The sequence below is a fragment of the Porites lutea genome, chromosome 4, assembly GCF_958299795.1.
Source record: "Porites lutea chromosome 4, jaPorLute2.1, whole genome shotgun sequence".
Lineage (NCBI taxonomy): Eukaryota > Metazoa > Cnidaria > Anthozoa > Scleractinia > Poritidae > Porites > Porites lutea.
In genome coordinates, this window is record NC_133204.1 from 24691161 (window position 1) to 24714853 (window position 23693).

General features: G+C 39.7%; 1 protein-coding gene and 1 pseudogene across 1 annotated transcript in view; one reads left to right on the forward strand and one right to left on the reverse strand.

Annotated features, from left to right (window-relative positions):
- Positions 1-456: 456 nt before the first annotated feature.
- LOC140933035 (uncharacterized) overlaps positions 457-23693 on the reverse strand; it is a 39384-nt gene continuing 16147 nt past the window's right edge. The window contains exons 4-9 of the mRNA XM_073382549.1: positions 21625-21673; positions 19197-19433; positions 14809-15030; positions 13721-13876; positions 10862-11047; positions 457-2163 (exon numbers count right to left, since the gene is read on the reverse strand). Of these exons, the coding sequence (XP_073238650.1) occupies positions 2011-2163; positions 10862-11047; positions 13721-13876; positions 14809-15030; positions 19197-19433; positions 21625-21673 (1003 nt within the window). The 3' untranslated portion in view covers positions 457-2010. The remainder of the gene's footprint in view (positions 2164-10861; positions 11048-13720; positions 13877-14808; positions 15031-19196; positions 19434-21624; positions 21674-23693) is intronic.
- Positions 3852-8996, forward strand: LOC140932883 (uncharacterized; annotated as a pseudogene).

Genomic DNA, 23693 nt, shown 5'->3' on the forward strand with positions numbered 1-23693 from the left:
ATCTTACTTACCGAGTAATCAAGCGGAAAGGAGAAGAGAGCCCAGTATACGAAGTTGAACCTGAATCAGGTGAAGGACTGTGTCGAGTGATACACCACAATCTGTTGCTTCCGTGCAATGACTTTCCCTTTGAAGAAAACACAGATGATCTGGCTAGGACACCGAAGTAGAAGCGCAAGAGTACCAGACCACCTGTTTTGTCCACCCCCAGCCCAGCCTCAGAAACAAGTTCAGATGAAGAGGCTGAGAATATGCTGACCTTTACCGCAGTCCCCACATCGGGGGACATGTGGTTGAGGAACCAGTGAAAAATGATGAACTGCTCCAGCAGTTGGATAAGCGAGAAACAACAGCACCCACAGAAGCAGAAGATGAACCAACGATCACAGAGCCAGTAGGTTAAAGACCGGCTGCTGAGAGACCTACAAGAGATCGCAGACCACCTGCACTGTTTACCTATGACACATTAGGGACACCAAGTAATTATCAGCCAGCTCGGCAATCCGCCATGCGGGTGTGGCACCTCTGACTGTACCTTGTGTTCCAGGACCTGTAGGAGGATTACCTAATGCTTGGATGAACTATGTGTTACCAGTGACCTATCCACTGATATGTGGACCTATCGGAGTATATCCTTACCGGATCTATTAGAAACACTGAATACGGTTCTATTAGAAACTCTCAACACTGTTTACAATTGGTGTTTAAAAGGACTTTATTTGTTCTCATGCAGATGGTTTAAGACTTCTCACTTACACTTGCGACAAACCGGAGTAGTTTGTCTTTTAAAGAAGCTATGCTTTAGGAGTAACCAACACTAGTCATCATTAACATGTACTCAGTATGCGATTAGGGCCTGATCAACCCTATTCAACGGAGCTGAGCAGGATTAAGAGTACCTGTCTAGTGTTACTGTAATCTCAGAGATATTTCTATATATATATATATATACATATATATATATATATATATTTTTTTTTTTTCCCTCATCTGTTCTATAATGTCGAGGACGACATATTTTTCAGGGGGGAGTGTGTGACAAGAAGGAAATAGGACCACTCCATCCCCCTCCCCATAGACACAATTGTCATTCTAGGAATTATGGGTAAGTAAAAGAGCACGATCCGCCATATTAGTCCTGTCTCGTCGTCTTGCGATCGTTCGTGATGGGAAAATAGCGCCCACCTGCCCCGACCGGTAACATAAGCTCAACGAACAGTTGTTCTGCCTTCTAGAATCTTTCCAATTTTACATGTTCCTCACATAGGATTTCTGTGTTACTTAGACAAGATTTTGTTATAAGGAAGTTGGTTAGGAAACACACCTTTCATAACCATTCTCCTCTCATAACTACGCTTTTTAAGTTTTGACTCCTCATAGTCTAAACGATCCTAAAGGCTTTATTTAGGTTTAAAAACCCTGACAGTCAATTCGCTAAGCAACAATTATTTTTTTGGCTCATTTACCCGGTACCTAAAGCTATCCCAAGTTTAGGCCCAGTTTACATAAAAAGGAGTGCGGTAACCTCTTGCAAGGGTTACACTTCAAGAGGGGTCAAAGGATAAACCCCTCCCCTTAACATGGAAACAATAACACGAGGGTTACCTTATCATGTCTACGTACGTGCTTTTTCGGTCCTACACGCAAATTTGCTGGCGCTTACGCCTTTTGCTGAGACTTTTTAGTACAGGCTGTGGGTTCTCGCTTTCGTATAATAATGGTAAGAGCGTTTAGTATGTTTATATTTTAGTGCCAATTCAACGGTGAGTTGGTCTCAGTAAAGTTGACTTTCCTGCCAAAATGTCGACCCTACTAGTAACCTGACAAGGATACGGGGTAACCCTTACTACAGGGTACCCAGGGTACCACTTATGTAAACGAAACTGAGATCGATAATACTAGCAGGGTTATCCTTCCACAAGGGTGACCCTCCTTCCATCTAAAGCTAGGACCTTAGAGTGACAGAATACGTGATGAGGTCGTGAAAATGTACAACGAAGGCTAGAAATGTCACTCCAACCAGTCTGGATCCTGCACAACAGGACCTGACACCAAAAGGTCAGCTCTACAAAACTCTCCTGTATCCAGATTCTTTGCCATAACTTGGTCTGGGTCAACATTTGGTGTGCGGTGGTCAACGTATATTCGTTTCAAGGAGCAGTCCTGAAGGGAATGGACAAACAACATAATTATCAAATAATCCCCTTCTGGCGGCTGGTTCATTGTAGACAACTTTTAGATTGTCTTAAAAATAACCTACCGTGGAATCTCTCCTTTAGGACACCTTTACTGCAGGGACACCTCAATTCAGGGGGCGAAAATTGGGTCGCGGAAAAATGTTTACATAATCCTTGTATCTGTTACCTCTATTAAAGAGAGACCTCTACTCAAGGAAAAGGGACACTTTCCCGGGCTTCACCCCCATTCAGGGGACATTAGCTTATTTAACGTGACTGTCTACAAAAAGGGTTAATAAGTTTAAGTGTAGACTAGTCAATGACAGCTTTCACAACATGAACTATCTCACTTAAATCTATGTGCTGTACTCGTGGGAAATCAACACAGAATATTGCAGAGGTAAGTTAATTTTTGTCTTTATACAATATCTAGCTGCTTGAAATAGCAGAATGACTTGAGATAGCTTGAAGGACTGTGGCAGATTCGGATTTTTCTTTGTCTGTTAATTATTAACAAACCCTAGTCCAACCTTTAGTCAGAGGACACCTCTATTTGGGGACATTTGCCTTGGTCCCGACGGTGTCCCCTGAATAGAGGTTCCACCATCTTGGTTCGGAGGTTAGGACAGAGTGATCTGATCGGCTGCTGGTCAATGGTAAGAAAGTTTTGCGAATTGTGTTTCTTTGTTGCAAGAGATTTTGAGACTGTGAATTTTCCGGATCAGACTAACCAAATTTCGAGGAAGCGATAAACACGCATTCTAGGTATGATTTTCAATTTGGAGGAAGGTTACGGTATTTCTAACTAGAAATCGGGCCATTTTTTTGCAAATGTGGAAATAAATCTCCAAAAAATAATTGGAATTGCGAGCTACTATCTGTGAAGCGATGAACGATGATCTCTCGACCTCGAGCATATGTTGGGGAAAAAAATCGAACGACCGTAAATCAGTTGATCAATTGGTACTCGAACAGCGTTTTGTCAATGTTGTATTGCAAGACAGAGTGCTTTCCTGTTCGAGTGAACCAGTGTTTATTTTGTAAAAGAAAAGTACAAATGACGATAAGACCCCGAACACTCGGTTCTGCCGCATAAAACCCTCGGAATATAGGGATGTATTCTTCTCACCAGCCGTCGATTCGTTCACGCTTTGTAGATAAATATTTGTGCAGTTCAATAATTTAGGCCAAATTTAAAATATTCTCGAGTCTCTTCGTAACACTATGAATGAAACTAGAAGGTTAAAATGTTTTCACGAACACATAGTTCACGTCAGACTTTTAATTACATTTTGTTTTTACTTGTTCTTCACTTGAAACAAATAGCGTTCCTTCATAAACCTTTGCTGTGGTGTTGCCTGCTAAGGGTCCGGGCACGAGCTAGGAACCACATGGGATGTGAAACAAACATCGCGTAGTCGACGGGATAAATACAGTACCGTGTAAATTTCGCTTTTTTTCTTTTCGCCATCTGCTTAAAAGACAGGATACGCCGTCCAAACAGAGTCCTAAACCTACTTCTGAAACTGCACGAGTCCGTCGATTGGATATCGATACCTCTTCTCCGACGGATTCCAAATTTGGAAGCAACGACGGAACTCTACCAAAAATATTACAGAGTTTTCTGAACTCCCTCCCGAAACCCAACAAAATCTATTTACAAATGTCTTAATGATGACACTGAAACAAATGAACCTGTTAGTACTCCATGATGTTATCGGTATCACCGAGGCTTTCCAGACCCAGGTATGTGGAAGCCCAAGTATCTTTGTTCACGAATATTACGAGAATTTTTCACTGATTTGTAGTCCCTTTTGAATAAATGCCATTACGAGGACTGTTGGAAGACTGCAGCTCGAATGTCATGTAAGGAACGTGTTCTGATTTCCAGATTAGTAGCTGGCATAAGATCCAATGATCTTCGGAACAGCTCTTTGTGTATGAAAGATCTTACCCTTGAAAATGCTGTGCAGGGGTAATTGTGCCAGGAGTTCCTAGCAGAGACGGGGCAACTAGAACTAAGAATCGTTGCGTGATCGAAGCCACGCATGTTTTGCCAAGAAAGCTTAGGAAGGATTAAATTTAGAGCTTTTCTGAAACGTGTCAGTCCACGAATTCTTTCGCTTGAGAGCGTTGATTACTTTGGACCAAGTGAACACTACCGAAAAAAAAAGAATCTTAATTAACAAAACTGCGATGGTCGGGTGTTGTAAACTTTCACTGTATGCAAATGAGTCTTGTGATGACCATGCGGTTTATTTTCGGCGATGATTGAAATGACGTGTCATGTAAATCACTTTTTTGATCTCTGGCAATGATGCAATTCCTCTAGGATCGAGGCCCTTGAATTTTCATGTATTTATACGCGCGTATAGCCTACGACCGCAGACGTATTGCCGGTCGCCACTAACACGCGCACTAAATCAATTCAGAAACAAATAAACATAACAGTATCGACGTCGATAAAGTAGGAAGTAAAAAACCTTTGCAGGTAAATCCTGTTTCGTGTAGAATTAATGGCCTCCTCATTTCTCGATCTAATCTCCAAGCAAGTGAGACGGACCGCCGCTCTAAGCGCGTTCTTGTTACAAAAATACTGCTGCACAATGGGTTAAAGTAAAAGATCACTTGGCCGCATACGCCCTTTCTCGCTTTCCTGTGGACCAGCCGTCACTCGATGATGATTATGTGAAGCTCATACTGAAGCTGCTGTGCACCTACACTTAAGTCAACCGATGACCTGCAACTACATGAAATTTCCAAGGCCTAGCAGAGCGACCCTCAGGCTTTCTCGAGTTACAAAGTACACCCGCTGTGCGTGGATGGCCTGATTCACTGCAAGAAGTAGACACCCTTGCTAAACCTTTCAGGTCCATCCGTCATCAACTTTACCACGTTACTCCAGTCCCTGGTTATTCCCTCTCCTCAATGAATGGCCGCACCATCATCCCATCGCCTCTCCAGAAGAAGATACTATTGACGCTACATGAAGAACATCAGGGCATCGACAAGACTCGCCGTCTTTTGACTTGGTGTTGATCGGGAAATTGAGGACATGGTCAAACGCTGCCACCAATGCCTGGCTTTTCTTCCAGGAAATTGCAAGAAACCGCTTCTACGGCCGCCGTTGCCAACGAGACCTTGAGAGAAGCTGGGTATTGACCTTTGCAATCTTAATGGACATGAATACCTCATTATCACCGACTATTTTTTATTTTCCACTGAAGTCCGTGCTCTAAAGACAAACTCTAAGGCCTCACTAATTATCAGAGAAGTGAAGGACGCATTCTCTTGCTTCGGCAACCCTGTAGACGCCGTCTCTGATGGTGGCTCCCAATTCAAGTCAAATGGTAAGGCTAAGGCTGCCGTGAAGAATGTCAAAGAGCTGCTCAAGAAATGTGGATCTATGAATGACAAGTTCTGGAAAGGAACACAGGCAATCCGTTATACACTACTGTCTTGCGCGAAGAGTCCTTCTCAGTTGTACTTGGCCGAACACTGCGTAGCGTTGACGGGTCGATCGCATAACTTAATTTGCCTTTCATCTTCACTGGAAAATTCTATATGAAAACATATTTACATGTACCGCATTTGCGTCTCGAACATCATAATGTGAAAAAAAAAGGTTTCTAGGCAGGAGTCATTCAGAAAGCGTTTTAGAACGTACAAAACGTAACGTGTCTTGTCAAGAGGGATCTAAATACTATCAAACCTGAAAAAAGACAACAAAAAAGATGACAAAAGTAAAAAACTATCTTTCTGTTCTACCCCCATCTGTATCAATACTTCACATTCTTGGAGTAGAAATAATTATTGTTTATACTTTCTTGTACGCACAGGACAGTACTTTTCTTCAGGAGCCGGCTTAGGTGCAAGCCGCACACACGGCGAAACGTCAGAGCTGCATCAAAGTGTCAAATTGCCAATGAGGGGAGTGGCAAAATGGCTCTTCATATTGCGGCTTGATAATTGCTTTTGTGATCTCGTAAAGATGACTCGCATGGGGGCAGAGTCTCTAGTTTGACTTTACTGCCAGTCTACCGTGGTGGATCTCATATTCAGCACATCCACACTGTGACACTTCTTTTAGCACGAGTGCACGAGTGCTTCCGTATCTTTAATTGCAAGGACTCCTCGGATGCTCATCACTCCTCCCCGATACTCATCATAGCTCGGACGCACCCTTCATTGTGCTGGGGAAGCGGTTCTGCTTTCCACTTCCCTTTACCAAAGAACGCAGAGATATCATCACAGCCTGTGATCGCTGAGAGTTTACGCCGATAAGGGCCCTTATGATGCAAGGGATGAAAATGCCAGCTTGCCCGAGTTGCATAGACATTTTTGATAGTCTGGTTTTCGTGCCTCTGCCCTTTTTCACGTAGCACTATTCAAAGCCTGTTTTAGACGTTCAGAACACTGACAGAGTTGGACATTATTTACAGTCTTTGGAAATTTTTTATCAACACATCGCGATAGACGGCGAACACTACCTACGCGCCTGCTGCTGGTGCCCCTGACCATCTCAAACTCTCTCAGCAACCTTACCGAAAGTAGCTCAAGAGAAAAACGTAAACCTCTGCAAGACTGCCACCTCTTTGATCGGAATTACGGGCTAAGTTCTCTAAGTATTTCGAGGTGGCTGAGAGGCGCCGCTCACGCTGTTGAGAAAGTCTGGCTTTGTTTGCCTTTCGCGTGAGTCCCTTAAGATCAGTAAGAGATCAAGGAAGAGCTCAAGGACCATTAAATTTGTATTCAATGTGTAAGCAACTTTAATTTCAATATGATGAAACTGTCCGAGAAGTGCCATCCGAGCAAAAAAAATCGTGATCCATACGGAAAGGTAGCACACGATCCTTGTTGCGAACCTTACGCACAGCCTCCAGCTTAGCTCTCTTCACTGGGTAAAATTCATCTTGAGTGGGACTGGATGAGCAACGTCCCGTTACAAAGTCATTCCATGGCTGCTTTCACTTGTTCGTGGCCTGCAGTCAGTCATCACTTACTTCTGTGTGGACAAGTATAGCGACTCCGGAGTTACAAATCTAAGTCTCTTCCATTGTTCCAGTGGTGAACTCGATTCGGCAATTGCATCGATATTTGATGGGATGTACGAGGAATTCACATTCAGCTGAAACTGATTCTGGATCACGAAAGCACGATTTAAGGTTGTCCAACAAGAAATATCTCTGCATTAGGATAGCGTTAAATTAGAAAAACCAAATATAATGCATTTTTCCGCCATCATGGTGCAGGGAACGACTTTCGCACCCAGAGCAAAAAGCTCCGACTAATGCCTTGAGACCATGTACGTTTTGTTATCTTCGAGGAGGACTCTGTTTAACAAACTACAAATATATACATTAATTTTGTCTACTTACTCTCTTTTCTGAAACAATTATGCAAACCTCTCATTTTTTTCCAGTGATAATATTAAGTGCCACCTGCTGGTATTATTGTGACCAATACTGAAAGGCGATGTCTTTCCACATGTGACGTCAGGTAGTTGTCATTTAAGCACTAGAATAAACGGAAGTCATTTTTTGGAGTTCCAATATGTTTTATATTTAAGTTTAAAACGCGATTTGTTAACGTTAAAAGAATATAAGCAACATTGTAGCTTTCCCCGAAATCCAAGATGGCGGCCAAAAGGAGATTATGAGGGCCAAATTTAAATTTCGATTTTCAGAGTGAAAGCTACCGCTTTATTCTTGCAATCATGCATTTTTGTGTTGCTTAATAGTCAAAGATTACGACGTGACATGTTTCAGCTGTTCCCCTCGAGTGAGCAATAAACCCAAATTTTCGGCTAACAGCTGATGGACAAAAAATAAAAGCCGTTGTCATACGACCAGCACGCAATACCTGACACCTTTGAGTTTGCGAACGAAATTCGCGAACTAAAAATCAAAACGGTGATATTCTTGTGTCGTGCGATGTTACCTCATTATTAAACAACGTGCCCCTAGATGAACCCATCCAGATACTAGCTGACAAAGCCTTTAACAACAATTGTTTTAATGAAACACACCATTTCAACTTCAGCAAAGTGGACCTTGTTAATCTTCTAAAAGCAGCGACCAAAGACCAACTGATTCAGTTTGATGGACGAACAGGTCGACACAGTCGCCATGGGCCACTGCTCGCCAATGTTTTCATGGCACCCATTGAAGAAACTCTGGAGAGTGAAGGCAAAATGCCTTCATTCAACAAGAGATACGTCGATGATACGTTAATCATTATGCCGGACACAACATCAGCGGCTTCTTTTCTTAAGGTCCTTAACAACTGCCACCCTTAAGTAGATTTCATTATGGAAACAGAAAACAATGACGTGCTTCCTTTTCTCGGAATGCAACTCTTGAACAGAGCCCCACAAATCGAGACCAAAGTTTACGTCAAAGCTACCAACACGGGTCTTTTGCTCCACTACCACAGCCATGTTGATATGCGCTATAAACGTGGGCTGTTGAAAACCATGCTTGAAAAAACCATGCATGCTTTTTCTGATGAATGAGATCGATTGAGACGAATCTTCTCCCGGCTTAAATGTCCGCAACGTCTCATCACTAGTACCATCAGGGAAATTGCCGCTTCAAAGACCAACCACCGAAACCTACCCGTGCAGATAGCCCTCCAGTTCGTATAGATCTGTCCTTTAAAGACCAAGCTTCAGCAAATTTAGTTCGCAAACAGCTTAGAGAACTAAGCCAGAAGATTCACACGGTCGTTCGACCAGTTTTCGTTGGCAACAAGATCCAGGAAGTCCTTAACGTTCATTCGAAAAAACCGCCAACTGTTAACCAACAGTGTGTAGTTTAAGCAATTTCAATGTGACTTGTGTAATGCAAGTTATGTAGGTTATACACTGAGGCACATCAGCGCGCGGATGAACACAAAAATGTCTTCCTCCACTGGCAAACATTATAGGGATAAACACTCTACTGTCCCGAAAGATCTTGACGAACAGTTCTCTGTCCTTAAGAAGTGCAATAACAAGTTCGATTGTTAAGTGCACGAAATGTTGCTAATTAGGAAACTAACACCTTCTCTAAATGTCCAATGGGACTGAATTTGAGAAAAACTTTTTGCGTGACTTTGTAAATTTCATATATGCTAATCATCAGCCAAAATTGTTTTGGTCAGTATATCAGCAGTCATTTTGAACTTGAAAATGACGTCAAGATGACACCGAAACGTCGTTTGCTCTTATCCGCGTTATTCTTTACTTGTTTCTTTGCACTGCTATTTTTATTGGAAAACCAAGCAGGGGCCTCTGGAGTGAGAGTAAATAAACAGCTAGGCTACGGCGTCGCTACTTGGAAACGAGGTCACCCTTATATATATATATATATATATATATATATATATATATATATATATATATATATATATATATATAAGGGTGACCTCGTATATATATATATATATATATATATATATATATATATATATATATATATATATATATATATATATATATATATACACCCGTTTTCAAAAAGGTTTTCATACAGAGAGATATATAGGTAGATATATACCTTTGTTTTCTTGCACATGCGCCCGTGTGCATTTACACTTGTTATTGTCCAACTTGTGAAAAAACTTGGTTAAACGATAAATTTTCTTTTCGTCAGGTTCTTTGTTCCAATTTGTCAGTTAAAAAAATAATGCACGAGCACTGTCTGCAATTCTCTTGATTTGCATTTTCTTGAAAATTGAAGAATGAGGAATTCGGTCACTTGTAGATCATATAATTGTTGTCGTTACAGGGTAAGGGGAAAAACATCAAAGATTTTCATTTTTAAAACAACGCAGATGAAATGAAAAAAATGTGTTTTCGAAACCGCTGAGAAGGAAGATGTGACGGTGGATGTCCATATTGGATATGTGGGAAGGAGCAACAATATTATAGCAGTTGATTAAAACGGACTAAGACGATGACGAGGTTCATAGAAGCAGACTTTATCATAACCATGATGAGCTAGTCATGTATCTTAATGTCTCACCTTTTTTCGTGTAAAATCACGGCCTGTAAGGCAACGTGTCATTGAAGACAGAATAAACTCTCGGCCACAAATGCTTTCAAGTTAGTCTACAGTTTCTCTTAAGCACGCCCCTGGACAGCGCATTTTTTAATACACTCTATCAATAAAAATGCTTTGTCACTTGCTACAGATGCCATGGCATTTGGGCCACCAATTCGGTGACGCCGTATAACTCGCGGATCGGCTGCTTCGCGGGATGTTTTCCTCATTCCCAAAATCAGCCATATAATTCGCCATTGCAAATTTGTATCGAAGGGCGCAAGTATTTTTCTAAAAGAAAAAACTCAAAACGACATGTCAAATTGGAACAAAAAACCCGACGACGAAAAAATTTATCGTTGAACCGAGTTTTTCACAAGTTGGACAATAACAAGTGAAAAATACACACGGGCGCACGTGCAAGAGAACAAAAGTATATATCAATCTATATATCTCTCTGTATGAAAACCTTTTTGAAAACGGATGTATATATATATATATATATATATATATATATATATATATATATATATATATATATATATATATATAACAATAAGCCATCGTAACATTAGCCGGAGATTAAAACTAATCATAATCGGCAAAATATATTTAATGAATAATATTTATAAATTTTGAAATACCATAGAGCTTACATACCTTGAGATAATTGATAGCAGGTGGTGTTATCATTGAACACCCTGACACCCAGAGTTCTTTCAGTGTTGAAGTACAACAATTAGCAAGTGCGAAAACAGAGCGATCTGTAAGACTTGACACACCAGACACCACAACTTCCTCTAACGGACACATACGTGCTAACTCACAAACTCCCACGTCTGTTACCTGTTAAAAGCACATAATACATTATACATAATACATACACATTATTGTAATTTAGTTAACATTACCAGTCCGGAATATCCCTAAATTTAAGGACAGGGCCAACTGGTCACGCGACACTTTTCAACCAATGAGAGGGCGCGCTTGTGTTTATCAACGAACAAATCAAAACATCGCCCCAGTGATCAAAAATTTTCAAAACAACGGACGGAGGCGGACAGAATCAGTCATCGTTTCGAGGCTCTCAGGCATATTTTAAAGACCTTTCATGAGGCATACACAATTTTTTTAAGTGGACAGCGTATCGGAAGCGATATTGGAAGTGTCTCGTGAAATATTCAGCACATTTTGTGGCTTATTTCTTCTTTTATCCTTTAAACAACGCGATGTATAGGCGAGATTTTGGTCGGTTTTCAAGGTTGGTGAACAAGTGTCTATTATTTTTTCGATTCACAGTTTTTTTACGAAGTTCTAGATATTTTTCCTCGATTGTCCTATCGATTAACTTTTATCATGTTGAATGTGGGGATGGTAGACAACCTAGAATTTTGGTAGACAATTTTTGAATTCCGAGGTCCAAAACACGTACGTTTTTCACTCCCGGGTTTCTCACAGAGCCGTGTTATTACTTTTTTCGCATTAGTACGAGCCTTTGCCTTTTTTCTTTTCAAGGCCAAAACAACTTTATTAGTCTTACGGATATTCACGTCCAACATTTCGCCTCACTTTGCCGAATTTGCGGGGATGAAATTTGAAGATCATAAGCGCAACGTAGATACTAACCGCTTTGTTTCTGAAATTCACTAATCTGGAAAGATTTAATGTTGTTGCATTCTCCAAATGTTCATCCACCGTTAAAAAACAATAAAAGAAACAAGGCAAATCTCAATTGTAAATGATGTATTTCGCTACTCATTGAACATGCACTGATTATCTGGGATAAATTAAAACATTGCAGGTACTACAGCAAGCAAAGAAAGCACCGGATCCGTGAAGTCAACACGAAACAACACAAAACACAAACAAGAAAAATTAATAAATTTGAACTACTTTCTATTCTTGTTATGATGACTGATTCTTTGATTCTTGTCCTGTAGAAGTTAATAGGTAGTACCAATCCTGTTTTGTACGATCTCAACAAATTTTCACGCTCTCTCTAAGGCTATTTTTCACGGGACTAGTTTGCTTCTATCAAAAATCTTGCAAGCCATGCCCATGAAACCACGACCTCTGCGATCGGTCCGGAATCAGTTAGAACACCCCAATGATTCGTTCCTTGCAATGATTAATGCTCTATATTCTCTTACATAAAATGTTTTCTTTGAAATATTAAATGTGAAACCTAGACGAGTACTGTAAGCTCATCTTTAATTCTGTCCGACTCCGTCCGTTGTTTTGAAAATTTTTGATCACTGGGGCGATGTTTTGATTTGTTTGTTGATAAACACAAGCGCGCCCTCTCATTGGTTGAAAAGTGTCGCGTGACCAGTTGGCCCTGTCCTTAAATTTAGGGATATTCCGGACTGATTACATTTATTGCAATTACAATGGGACAGCTTAATACAATAGAGTGGAACCTTTCCTTTGGGACGCCTCCATTCAGGAGACACAAGATTTAGTCCCAGAGAAATGTCCCCATAATCTTTGTATTTGTTACCTCTATTGAGAGGACACCTCTATTCAGAGGTAAGGGACACTTTTTCTGGGCCCCGAAACCTGGGTTTAACCTCCATTCAGGGAACACCTTAGAAACCAAAAGTACGTCAGAAGTGACTGACCACAAAAATGGTCGACAAGTTTAAGTGTTCACTAGTCACAATGGCGACAGCTTTCAAAACATGAATAAACTCACTTCAATGAATGTACTACATTTGTGAGAATTCGACACACAACATCACAAAGATAAGTTAATCATGATTTTTTATACATTATCGAGCTGCTTGAAATAATGACTGCAGCGCATTCTATAGCCTGCGAGGGCGGTCACCATTTTAGGCTCCAGTAATAATGTGTATTTGTTGGTCAATTACTAAGAAACCTCAGCCCAACCTCCATTCAGAGGACACTTGCCTTGGTCCCGAGGGTCTCCCCTGAAGAGAGGTTTCACTGTAATAGCATATAATAGTAAGAAAGTGACTAGAAATGGACAAGTACCAGTCCTAAAAAGTTTTCGCAGAAAGAAATGATTTGTGGATTCAAAAATCAACTGTGAAAAACAACAGACAGACAAACAGACAGCCCTTATTCAAGCACGATGATTTAAAAAGCTATGCAGCTTATGGGAAATTAATTCATCCACTTGTGTCTATTAATCAAAAGTGTGTCACCAGATCCCAACTGCTACTCAAAAAGGACTTCTCTTTAAAGCTTTACTTGCCTGGGAAGGTGAGGAGGGTCAGGAGGTCCTGTTAGTTGGTTACTAATTATAACAAAATTCTAGTATGACTGTGGCTTCACTAACAAAATTGAAAATTTGTCACGATTCCATTGACTTGTAATTCCCAGATTGGAATTGAACACAAAGAAAACCATAAACCATAATAAGAATTACCACAAAGCCTTGAAGTCATGTTTTGATATGTGAAACCTGGGCTATTCCTTTGTTCCTATGTTATATAATTGACGCTCCCAAAGATCTTTGAAAGCATTAAACAATGATATGTTTAATATTCATACCTGGCCACAACCTTTAATGTTTATAGAAGCAAGATGATGACAGTTTTCAGCGACTGCTGTTAATAGCTGATCATCGACGTCCTTCATTCCAGCTAGCCTTAGATTATGCAAAGAAGGGCAACACGCTGCTATTTCAGCTACAACTTCAACTGAAAACTGCAGAACACACGTGCAACAATAAATAAATACTGAACTGATAATAACCAAAGGTTACGGGGTGCGGGCGACAACCATCGAAGGTTCAAATGCTTTTTCTCCAACGCTGTGCTTTGCGCAAGTTTCACGTGATAGATAATCCAAACGCGCGTGATAATATTGTGTTCTGTACATTCCATTCAATCTTAGTGGAAGTCCAAACGAAGCTTAAAAAAAGCCACATGCTTGCCAAGCATGCGTAATAGCAACCTAGATTAGGATCGCTGGCTCCTCTAGTCGTCCGTAATAAGTAAATTAATTTACTTCCCTGAACTGGAGCTGATTAGGGGTATTTCAATTTCCTTACATCATTAGGTTAATATTCTGTTATGCAGCTCAAAAGAGGCCTGTTAGGTTAAGGTGTCATTAAAATGGTAGACTCTATTGATACTAAACTTACATGAATCTGATTGCAACCATTATTTTATCAAAAAAGCCTCCCTTTGCAAACACCAAATAATAATGGGTAGTTTTCTTTTTCCATCCTAAAGTTCATGAAAAGGACAATAGTCTGTTACGTGACTGAACTGCAAACTGAAATGACGGTCACAAACCGCTACTTTTAAATGATTTCACTGCTGTGTTTGAACAACTTAACAAACAATTTCACCCCAAAACAGCTATAACTTATTAGTCAAATGTAAAGGTTTGTTCAGTTGAGCTGCTTTGGAGTTATATATGACATTATCAATGAAGCATGTGGCTGTGACATTTACAGTGATGGCCTGCTCAATACAGTCACCCAGATAATACAGACAATGTAGATAGCACATGTCCCTTTGGCATACTGTAACGGGGTTTTACAACACAAATTTCAATTATCGATGATTATAATTATCATAATAATATTTAAATGAACATTCTAGTCAAAGAGAAAATAATAACATACTGACCATTTTACATCCATTAGCCACAAATGTTTTAATATCTGGACCTCTTTTGGGGCAATTGAACAATGGCTTCAGTTTTTGGCCAGTAATGTTTGGGCAGAAAGAAACTTTAAGAGATTCAATGACTTGACAATGTTTGCTGATGGCCGAAAGACCTGCATCTGTCAAGACTGTACAACCACTCAGATCCAAAGACGTCAAGGTCCGGCCTACAGCCAAACAAATCTGTACAAAATTAAAGAACAACTTGTACTGTCAGAAACAAAACTGTAGGAAGTATGCAGAATTAGTACAAGTAACAATCAGAACGGTTCTTGAAACAATCTTGAGAAAATGGTTTTATGAACGTGTTGTCAATAGTTGCCACCCTGCAAGGAATTGATTCTGCATCATGCAACCAACAGTAGACTCTCTTTGCTGTCGACCTTTCTCTCACAAGAAAACACATTATTGAAAAATTCTTGTTTCTTTCTCTTAAATTTCCAAATCTATGATGATAACTTTGGCAATCTGATTCTTGCCTTCAACAAAAAGTCAAGGAAGCTGAGGCCTTTGCCTACAGAGAGACTCCTGATTTTCTTTTTGGAAAATTACACCACTTAACATCGTAAAAAGAGATTGGTATAATACCTCATTTTATATAATTGATTGATTGATTGATTGATTGATTGATTGATTGATTGATTGATTGATTTAGTCATTTATTTAAGAATAAATGTCTGTAAACATCGAGCAACCGGCGGTCACGGTCAAAAATAAAAGTTCGCTCATATCGTGTTTATAGATAGGTACGGTAATTAACTTAACGTGGTGTAGTTAGTTTTTCAAAAGGCAGCTTCGATGCTGTATCCTGCTTACAAGCACGATAACCAAACGATAACCAAACTCGCAGTGGCTTTGGTTTGGCCTGTGCAACCGGAATGTACCGTTCCACTGGGCACGTGGATTTTCCGAAATTTCAAACAGGATTTTTGTTGAATGGAAAGCGCGCAAAGTGTTTATGGAGAAAAGTTGGCCCGGCTAGGAGGCTGACCCTACCATTACAAAAGGGTGACTGGATAAGGTGGGTCACCCTTCTAGCCGAGCCAACTTTTTGTAATTTAAGTTTGGCTCATCCAGGGTAGCTCGGGTGGGCGGTTGACCCTTCTGCTCGAGACAAATTTTCTTCATATAAGCGGATCCTTAATTTTAGTTCTTTACATTAATTGCCATAATCCAGCTGACGCATATCTTTTTGTTTTTATAATATAAGGTGGAACACTGAAATTAAAAAACACAGTGGAACCCTGTTGATGTGACAACCTTTGGGCCATAAACTCCTGGCCATGATAGCGAGGTGGTCGCATTAAAGAGGTCTTCAAAATAGTAAAATGACTCGGAGATTATCACGACTGCGTCGAAAAACTATGGTATTAATAAAGAGGTGGTCGTATAAACGGGGTTGTCGCATGGAGGAGTTCCTTTGTTTACAAACAGAAACAAGAGTTTGACGAACCATGATCAAGTTAGAAAAAAATATACTGAAAGATAATTGCAGAATCTTTAAGAAAACTGTAATCCAAAACAATGGAACTTGCATATGCGAGAGGAAAGACTGCGGTCTGATATATAACGCGGTGAAATAGCTAGAGATTGAAGCCAAAAGTAAATAAAAGGCAAATACAAGACAACGGGGGGATTTGACGTGAAAAACGATATTTTTGGACTTATTTAGTATTGTATGAAAGCATACTTAGAAAGCATACTTTTCCCCTAAGAAAACTTAGGGGAAAAGACATGATTTGGATTGTTAGTAGCATAATATGCTATTTTTGGCAAGGACAATATAGAAAGTCCTCGGATAGATGCATCGCTCAAATGGTTCGATTGGAAGGCCGCAAATCCTGTCACGCAACACTTTGGAACAGATTTTTATGCAGTCAATTCCAGCTCTCCTTGACAGATGAGCCAACCTGCTTTCTTTCCCAGTAAAATCCTCTGTGTAGTTATTTTCTGATAGGAAACCGCGTGCGGCAAATGCCCGGACCCCGGGCAGCACAAAATTTGAAAAATGTTCCACCCTCGGGACTGACCGGAGTAGCCCGGGGTCGGGGGGGTGCTGGGCGCAGCCTGAACTGACAGATGCAACTGACTGATGCATTACGACCGAAGGTGTATCGGCAACCCGAAAGTTTCACTATCAAAATCGCAGTTCTTGTGAGACCTAGAATTTTGAAATGGCAATGGATGTAAAAGTTTGATCGAAAAGAAAGGTCAGTAATACCATGAAATGTTCTGTATGAGCTTAATTTCGCGCACCACGTTTCCTCGAATTTTTGGATCATCGGTTGATTAGCTTGGGAACACGGCGCAAACCAGCAGAAAACAAGATAACAGTTAACCAGAACGAGAAACTCATTGAGGTAACAAAAAGTTCCAGCACAAATTTCTTTAATACAAGTGCAATTGTGAGTTAAGTATCTTTTGGAGAGCCCAGCTATCGTGACCTGTCGAGCAACAACCATCCGACGTTCTTGAAAAGTCTCATATTGCAAGTAAAATCTATTCAACTTCAGAAGGTTCGTGTGACGTACAAATTTAGTATTTATTCGATTAACCGCCCTGGGCGCTTATTACATTTTTGGACCTTGAGAGGGGGCGCTTATTCGAGGTGGGCGCTTATTCGAGGCTGGGCGCTTATTAAATTTTTACCATTTTCAGCAAGTGAAGTATGTGTATTTTGCAACAAAACAATAAATGCTAATAACAAACCGCGAGGAAGTAACGAAGCAAGGTTTCTGTAAAATACATCTGAAGAAAACTTCGTCCTCGGGAAAGTCTCTTATTAATATTTATTCACTCAAGTGGGTGGGGTGGGGGTGAGCGCTTATTTGAGTTTGATTGGGAGGACGAGGGGAGGGCGCTTATTCGAGGCTGGGCGCTTATTCGAGGTGGGCGCTAATTGGAGGTTGGGCGCTTATTCGAATAAATACGGTACCTAGGCCAATTCGTGTGTATGTTTTAGCACAATGTTGAAATAACATGAATTTCAGCTAAAACCAAGGTATAGCGCATGCCTAAAATATAAAACGCAACTTTCAGCCTAAATTTAAATTTCGTTTAGTTGAAAAAAAATTCAAACTAAAATAAAATTGTTTATCTTCCAAACCAGAAGTAGAACCCTTTATAAATTGATTTATCGCGGAATATTTTACCCGCTTTCTTCTTGTTTGCGTGCGAAGGAAGTCTTGAGAACGCCTGATTTTACGTCAAATTTTGGTTGTTTCAAGTTGTCGACTACGAAAATTGATTTTGTCGATTTTCTCCAAATCGAGGAGGCCTTTTGAAAAACAAACTACCGACACCACGTTTAGTTAGTTACTAATACCTAACTAGGGACAAGATATGAGCGAAAACGATTTTTTGACTTTGGCCGCGAAGTTTCGATTTTGCTCGATTTTTACAGACATTTGCTCTTAAGATTTGGTTTGAGTGCTTTTTACCAGTCCGAAATTTCGGGAACTAATTCTATTGTTTGCTTATTCTTTATTCATTTATTCATTTATTTATTTAAGACTTGTTTTGATTGCTTTCTACCAGTCCGAAATTTCGGGAAGTAAGTCTAACGTTTGCTTATTCTTAAAACACAGCTTATTACCAATCAGGCTATTCTTTAAAAAGTACTCTTCAGTTTTAGACGCACTAAAGCCGATGAAAATGCATTGTAATACTCTAAAATGTATGTAGCAGGAGTTTCAGCAAAAACCGCTAAGGAATATTCCAAGAACAAGGAATCATTCGAGGAACAAGTCATTCAACTTCAGAGCAAGGTTTGGAGCAATTTACAGTGCTTCCATAACTAAAAAGTACCTTTCCAAGAATAGCACGATAGGCAATCACCTTTTTCTTAAGAATTGAATTACTTGTCCTAAAAAATGGAACTAGTGGCTCGGTCAGCTTCCTCAGAGCAATTCGTTTTTTAAATTTCAAAACGATTTCAAAGTTGAATTTCGAAGGTCTTACTGGCTACTGCTCCAAAGATTTCGGTGAAATTTGCATGGCAAACGTATTATAGCAACAATAGCCGATAATAAATTTCAGTTTAAAAAAATCTGCCAAATTTTTTACTGCACGCGATTTCCTTTGAACAGTACGGTCCACTTAAGCGCTACTTTCGTAAAAAAGGTTCATCACCAGTGAAATTGGATTATTTACTATTGCTGCACGATATTTTTTTCTAAATTTTTGTAGCCATCACGATAAAACCAAAAAACGTTAGGACGAATAGCTCAATGCACCTGTATCATAACGCAGACTAAGTACATACAAAAACAATAAGGGAAATTTTAATGATGCACAAGAGTACAACATAGTAAATAATTATAAACTTAAAGTGAGATAGATGCACTCACTTGATTTAATGTATCATCATCTACAGACCTCAGGCCGCACAGCGTTAAAACTTTGACATAAGGTAGCTGATTCAGCACTTCAATGAGTAAGTCTTCAGACATCTGCACTCCGTGTAATGTTAATTCTGTCAAGGTTTTGGGAAAAGCACTTGCTCCAACAAATGAGGTGCCTTTGTTTAAAATTCTGTAGCAGTAGCCAATATCAAGACTTGACAAAGAAGGACAACCTTCCGTCACCTGAAGCACAATCATTCATTATGTACATCCTTAAGTGCAATTTAATTCTCTACTGTGATCTCCAATTAGCAAAAGGCTGTTTTTTTTCAAAAACAGTCTGTCTTGAAAAGGAAAATGCTAAATAGTCATGGGAGGGGTGAGGGTTGCTAGAGGGGTAAATGTGGTTCAATATATGCAGTGTTGGTGAAAAAGATCAAAGAAAAACCGCAATGGAGGTTTGGTCCTCTAACCAAAGACTGTCAGAAATTTATTATAGTTTGCTGCATATTTCCGTCTGGAGGGTTTTGTTTTGTTTGCTTTTTATCCTGACTTATATTTGAACATGAAATAAGCCCCCCAGTTTCAATTTCAGATTCCTTGCCAGAAAAAAATTTCTAATTCTTTTACTTATCTAATTTACATCACCTTTAACCTTCAACCAATACTTTTTTCATGTATGCAACGTATTGAATGACTTTTTTTTTTTCTGGCAAATAAATAAACTGACACAGACAACTGACAATCAGACCAAGAAAATGAAACCCTGTTTAACTAAATACAACAGCGTCAAAACACGTTTAAGCCTTGGTATGAATGGGACTTTATACTCTTAGTGTGGTCTATTGCGTGTTGCGTTGAGCTGCTGACAGCCCTAAAGGAATGGTAAAATGAGAAACAAAACCGTAAAAATTGTTTTGCAACATTGCAGCAAAAAGAGTTGAATAGCTATGTTACGCGTTTTACCACCCACAAATCAACCTGTATTGCAGCAATAAGGTTGTTGCAGGTTGTGTAAAGTTGCTGCAGAAAGTAAGGCGCAGTTCTACTTTTTGCAACAAAATCTGCAAGTTGCGACTTTTACTGGCGACCAGTGACGCAACTCTCGTGTATGGCGTGACTACTGGTTGCAAGACAGGTTTGAATGTGGGTGGCACAACGCACTCAACAACACAGCACTTCAAATCGTTTCACAGCAATGTTGTAAATTAAGTTGCACGTTTTTGTTGCCCGTTTTACTGTTAGTAGTTTAACGAAAAAGGAAAAAACAACCAGGCAGATGTAAATCTAATGGTCAACTGCCGCTGATGCCTTCGGAATATTGTCCCTTTTCTTCTGCTTCCCTGCACCTCGTATCATCTCGCCTAGGAAAACTAAAAGCCAGGTAGTTTTCAACGATCAGTACCAAAACTTGACAACTTCGCTTGTGTCTAATAACCTAGGGTGACGCTTCAAATTTTTACATTTGCCTTAAGATCAACATCATCATAGTATCTTGGAAAAGTGGTCGATCAAGATACGAAATTTGAATTTAGTAATTGTAGTATTGACTTTCTTAGAGGGCTCAACCAAGAAAATGAATAAAAAAAGGCTTTCAAGCTAGCTATGCAGGGGATAATTTTGTGATCACTGACGCTTTGTTTTTCTTTAAGTTGCCTTTCGCCTAGCATCGAAAATTTGAAAATATCTTGACACATTGCAGATGACAGCAGAATACAGTCACACATTCACGCGTTTATACTACATGCCATTGGCCAAGGCAAGGGTCATTTGTAACTAATTTGAGTTTAATATAGCTTTTATTATAAAGATCCACATCTTTTTAGACATTCTATGACAATATCGATTTAAAGGCGCATGTGGAAATTCACTGTGTTACTTAAGGCCATTAGAGGCGCAAGCTTTTTCACTGTTATTTTTCCACCAATCTTCAAAACTACATTGTACCTGGCTTAGAGGCTGGATGACTTAGGAAGTATGGAAGTGCATGAGAGAAAATGGAAAAACATTCAGACAGCATTCAGCTGCGGGCGGCCATTGGATTTGCATTTATCGTTTTTTTTTTCCTTTACTTGTTGTTGGGGCAGCAAGGGACTGAAATGCCACAGAAAATGCAAAAGACCACGTTAGGAGTAAAGGTAAGCTAACTTCACTCCTCTTTCTTACATCATATCGACATTTGCTATCCAAACGTACAAAACTCTTTATTTAACGAAGTATTTCTTTCAATCATGTAAAAAAAGGAATGAGAGCAAACATTACGAATTACAGTATATGTATGAGATCGAATAGCGCTGAGTTTTCAAAATATTTATGTTTGAGCAAGTTGGTAAATATGTTTTTTTTTTCTCAGAAAGTGGAACAATTCTTATGCTCAAGATATCAAGAATTAACCATTTGCTGACTTAATTAGTTGAACTGTTGATTTTAGTACCTGCTGTATTCCTACACCAGAAATCATGGTGCATCCATTAAGATAAAGCCTGCAGTGAGAAAACAAATAGTACAACATATCAGAGCTCAAATGGACCATTAAAACACACACCACCTAGTTCTATGGTTGTGTTGATCTAAAGTTTTGAAAAAACCTCCTTTATCAAGGACACTGTAAGGAAATCCATCGCTGACTGCTACATTGAAAAAATAAGTGATCTGATTTATAGACACTTCTGATTAATAGTGGAATTCTCTATATGTATGGACTGGACTAGTCTGGCTAACCAGTTCTGACTAATGCAAGATAAGCACCCTAACCACGCTTGAATATGGGCAAAATTGGATATTAACTTAGACAAATTGCTGTTAACATAACAACAGTGGGGCACAGCATTTTAAGGTGAGGTGTGCTATTAAGACCCATTTTGCACATAAATATCGCACACAGGTAACAGAAAAGAACGTTCAGGATTGAACTCTGCAACAAAAATTTGTTTGTTTTATTGCAATTTTTTATCAACAAACAATTATTCACAAGAAAATATGTCAGACGCCTGCAAATATCGCAAAATTAATAACAATAACAAATTTAGTAATAGTTCAGTGTTATTAAGAAGTAAGGTAAAGAAAGCCCTTCCAGGGTGTATCATTGATTCTGGTAATTGTTGTTCATGGTAAATTACAGACCACGCATCCATAGCTAAAAGAACGAAGCAGGCATAATGGTTTGGTCAATTCTTGTGCCAAATATAACTACCCTCCTCTCCATTTCTGACTTGATAGGTCCAGAGGGTATTTATTGCCTAAAGAACGAGGTATACACATTTCAATGACCCTAGTAATTTTTGAAGAGAAAACGTTCATTTCGTGTTCCATCGATATCAATGAGAAGAAATAGACTGGAACGTATAAAATATTTGCTACGAGATATTTCAGCTAAATCGCTTAATAGCCTTTATCAGTCGATAGTGAGTGCATCGTCCGTATGAGTTGGTTTCCTGTATACTGTGATTCTGGTAGAGCCAACCTCTTCAATTTTGATGCAAGTGTCAAGGAAGTGTAGTTTTCCGTCTTCCCCTGGGTCCGATGTGAATCGGATCTCGCGGGTTGAGATGTTGGGAAAACTCTTCCACATCACAGCGATGTAGTTCGGAGAAAGCATCATCCACTTATCTGTACCATAATGAGGGTGGGTTTCTAACTGATCTAAGATCGTCTTCCTCCATAGCTGCACCGTGTTTCTGTTTATGGAACTGGCCATCATAAACAAAGTAGTTGTTGGTGAGAAAGAAGTTCACGGATCTGTGGAGGTGAAAACTCGCTGTGGTCAGGGGAGAATTGTCACGTTGCAACTTGCGTTGTGTAACAGACATGGCTTGATTCACCAGGATACTCGAGAAAAAAGCCAAGACATCATAACATACAAGCTTTTGAGTTGGCAATACTTCCAGGCCCTCGATTTTCCGGACAAAGTCAACACCATTTATAATGTGGTTTACGGATCAAGAAGATCCTCGTGAAGGTCCGTTTTTACCAAGAACAAGAGGAAAGAATGGTTCGTGACGCAACTGTGTTCAGTTGCAACTAAAGTTCGTGCAAAGTGCCTCAATTTAAACGATGAGTTGATTCGCGAGAGCTGCAGAAATTGGTCGCAACCATGAAACAAATCTAAACAGTCTAAAGAAGCTTGCTAAAAGACGAAACCGGACTGTGGATGTTGTAAGCAAAGAAAACGCGAAACTCGGAGTCGTCATAAGCGTTCAAATAATTGCACAAACAAGGAAGACTCTGAAAAGAAAGCTTCGGAAGGAAAAGAAAGACAAGACAAGAAAAACAAGCACAGGAGGTAAGGCTACGACAAAACCCACTAGAAACGTCCAACAATGGGACAACTGTGCACTTTCTGCAAAAAGATGAATCATTATTCCAAGCTCTGTAGATCAGAACAAGTGCATCAACTAAAAGAAGAGGATGTTTCACAAGTTAGTTCAGATGACTCAGGAGACAGTGGAGATGAGTCACCCCCTTGGTGATTTCACGAAACTGTCGAGGTAGAGGAAACTCAAG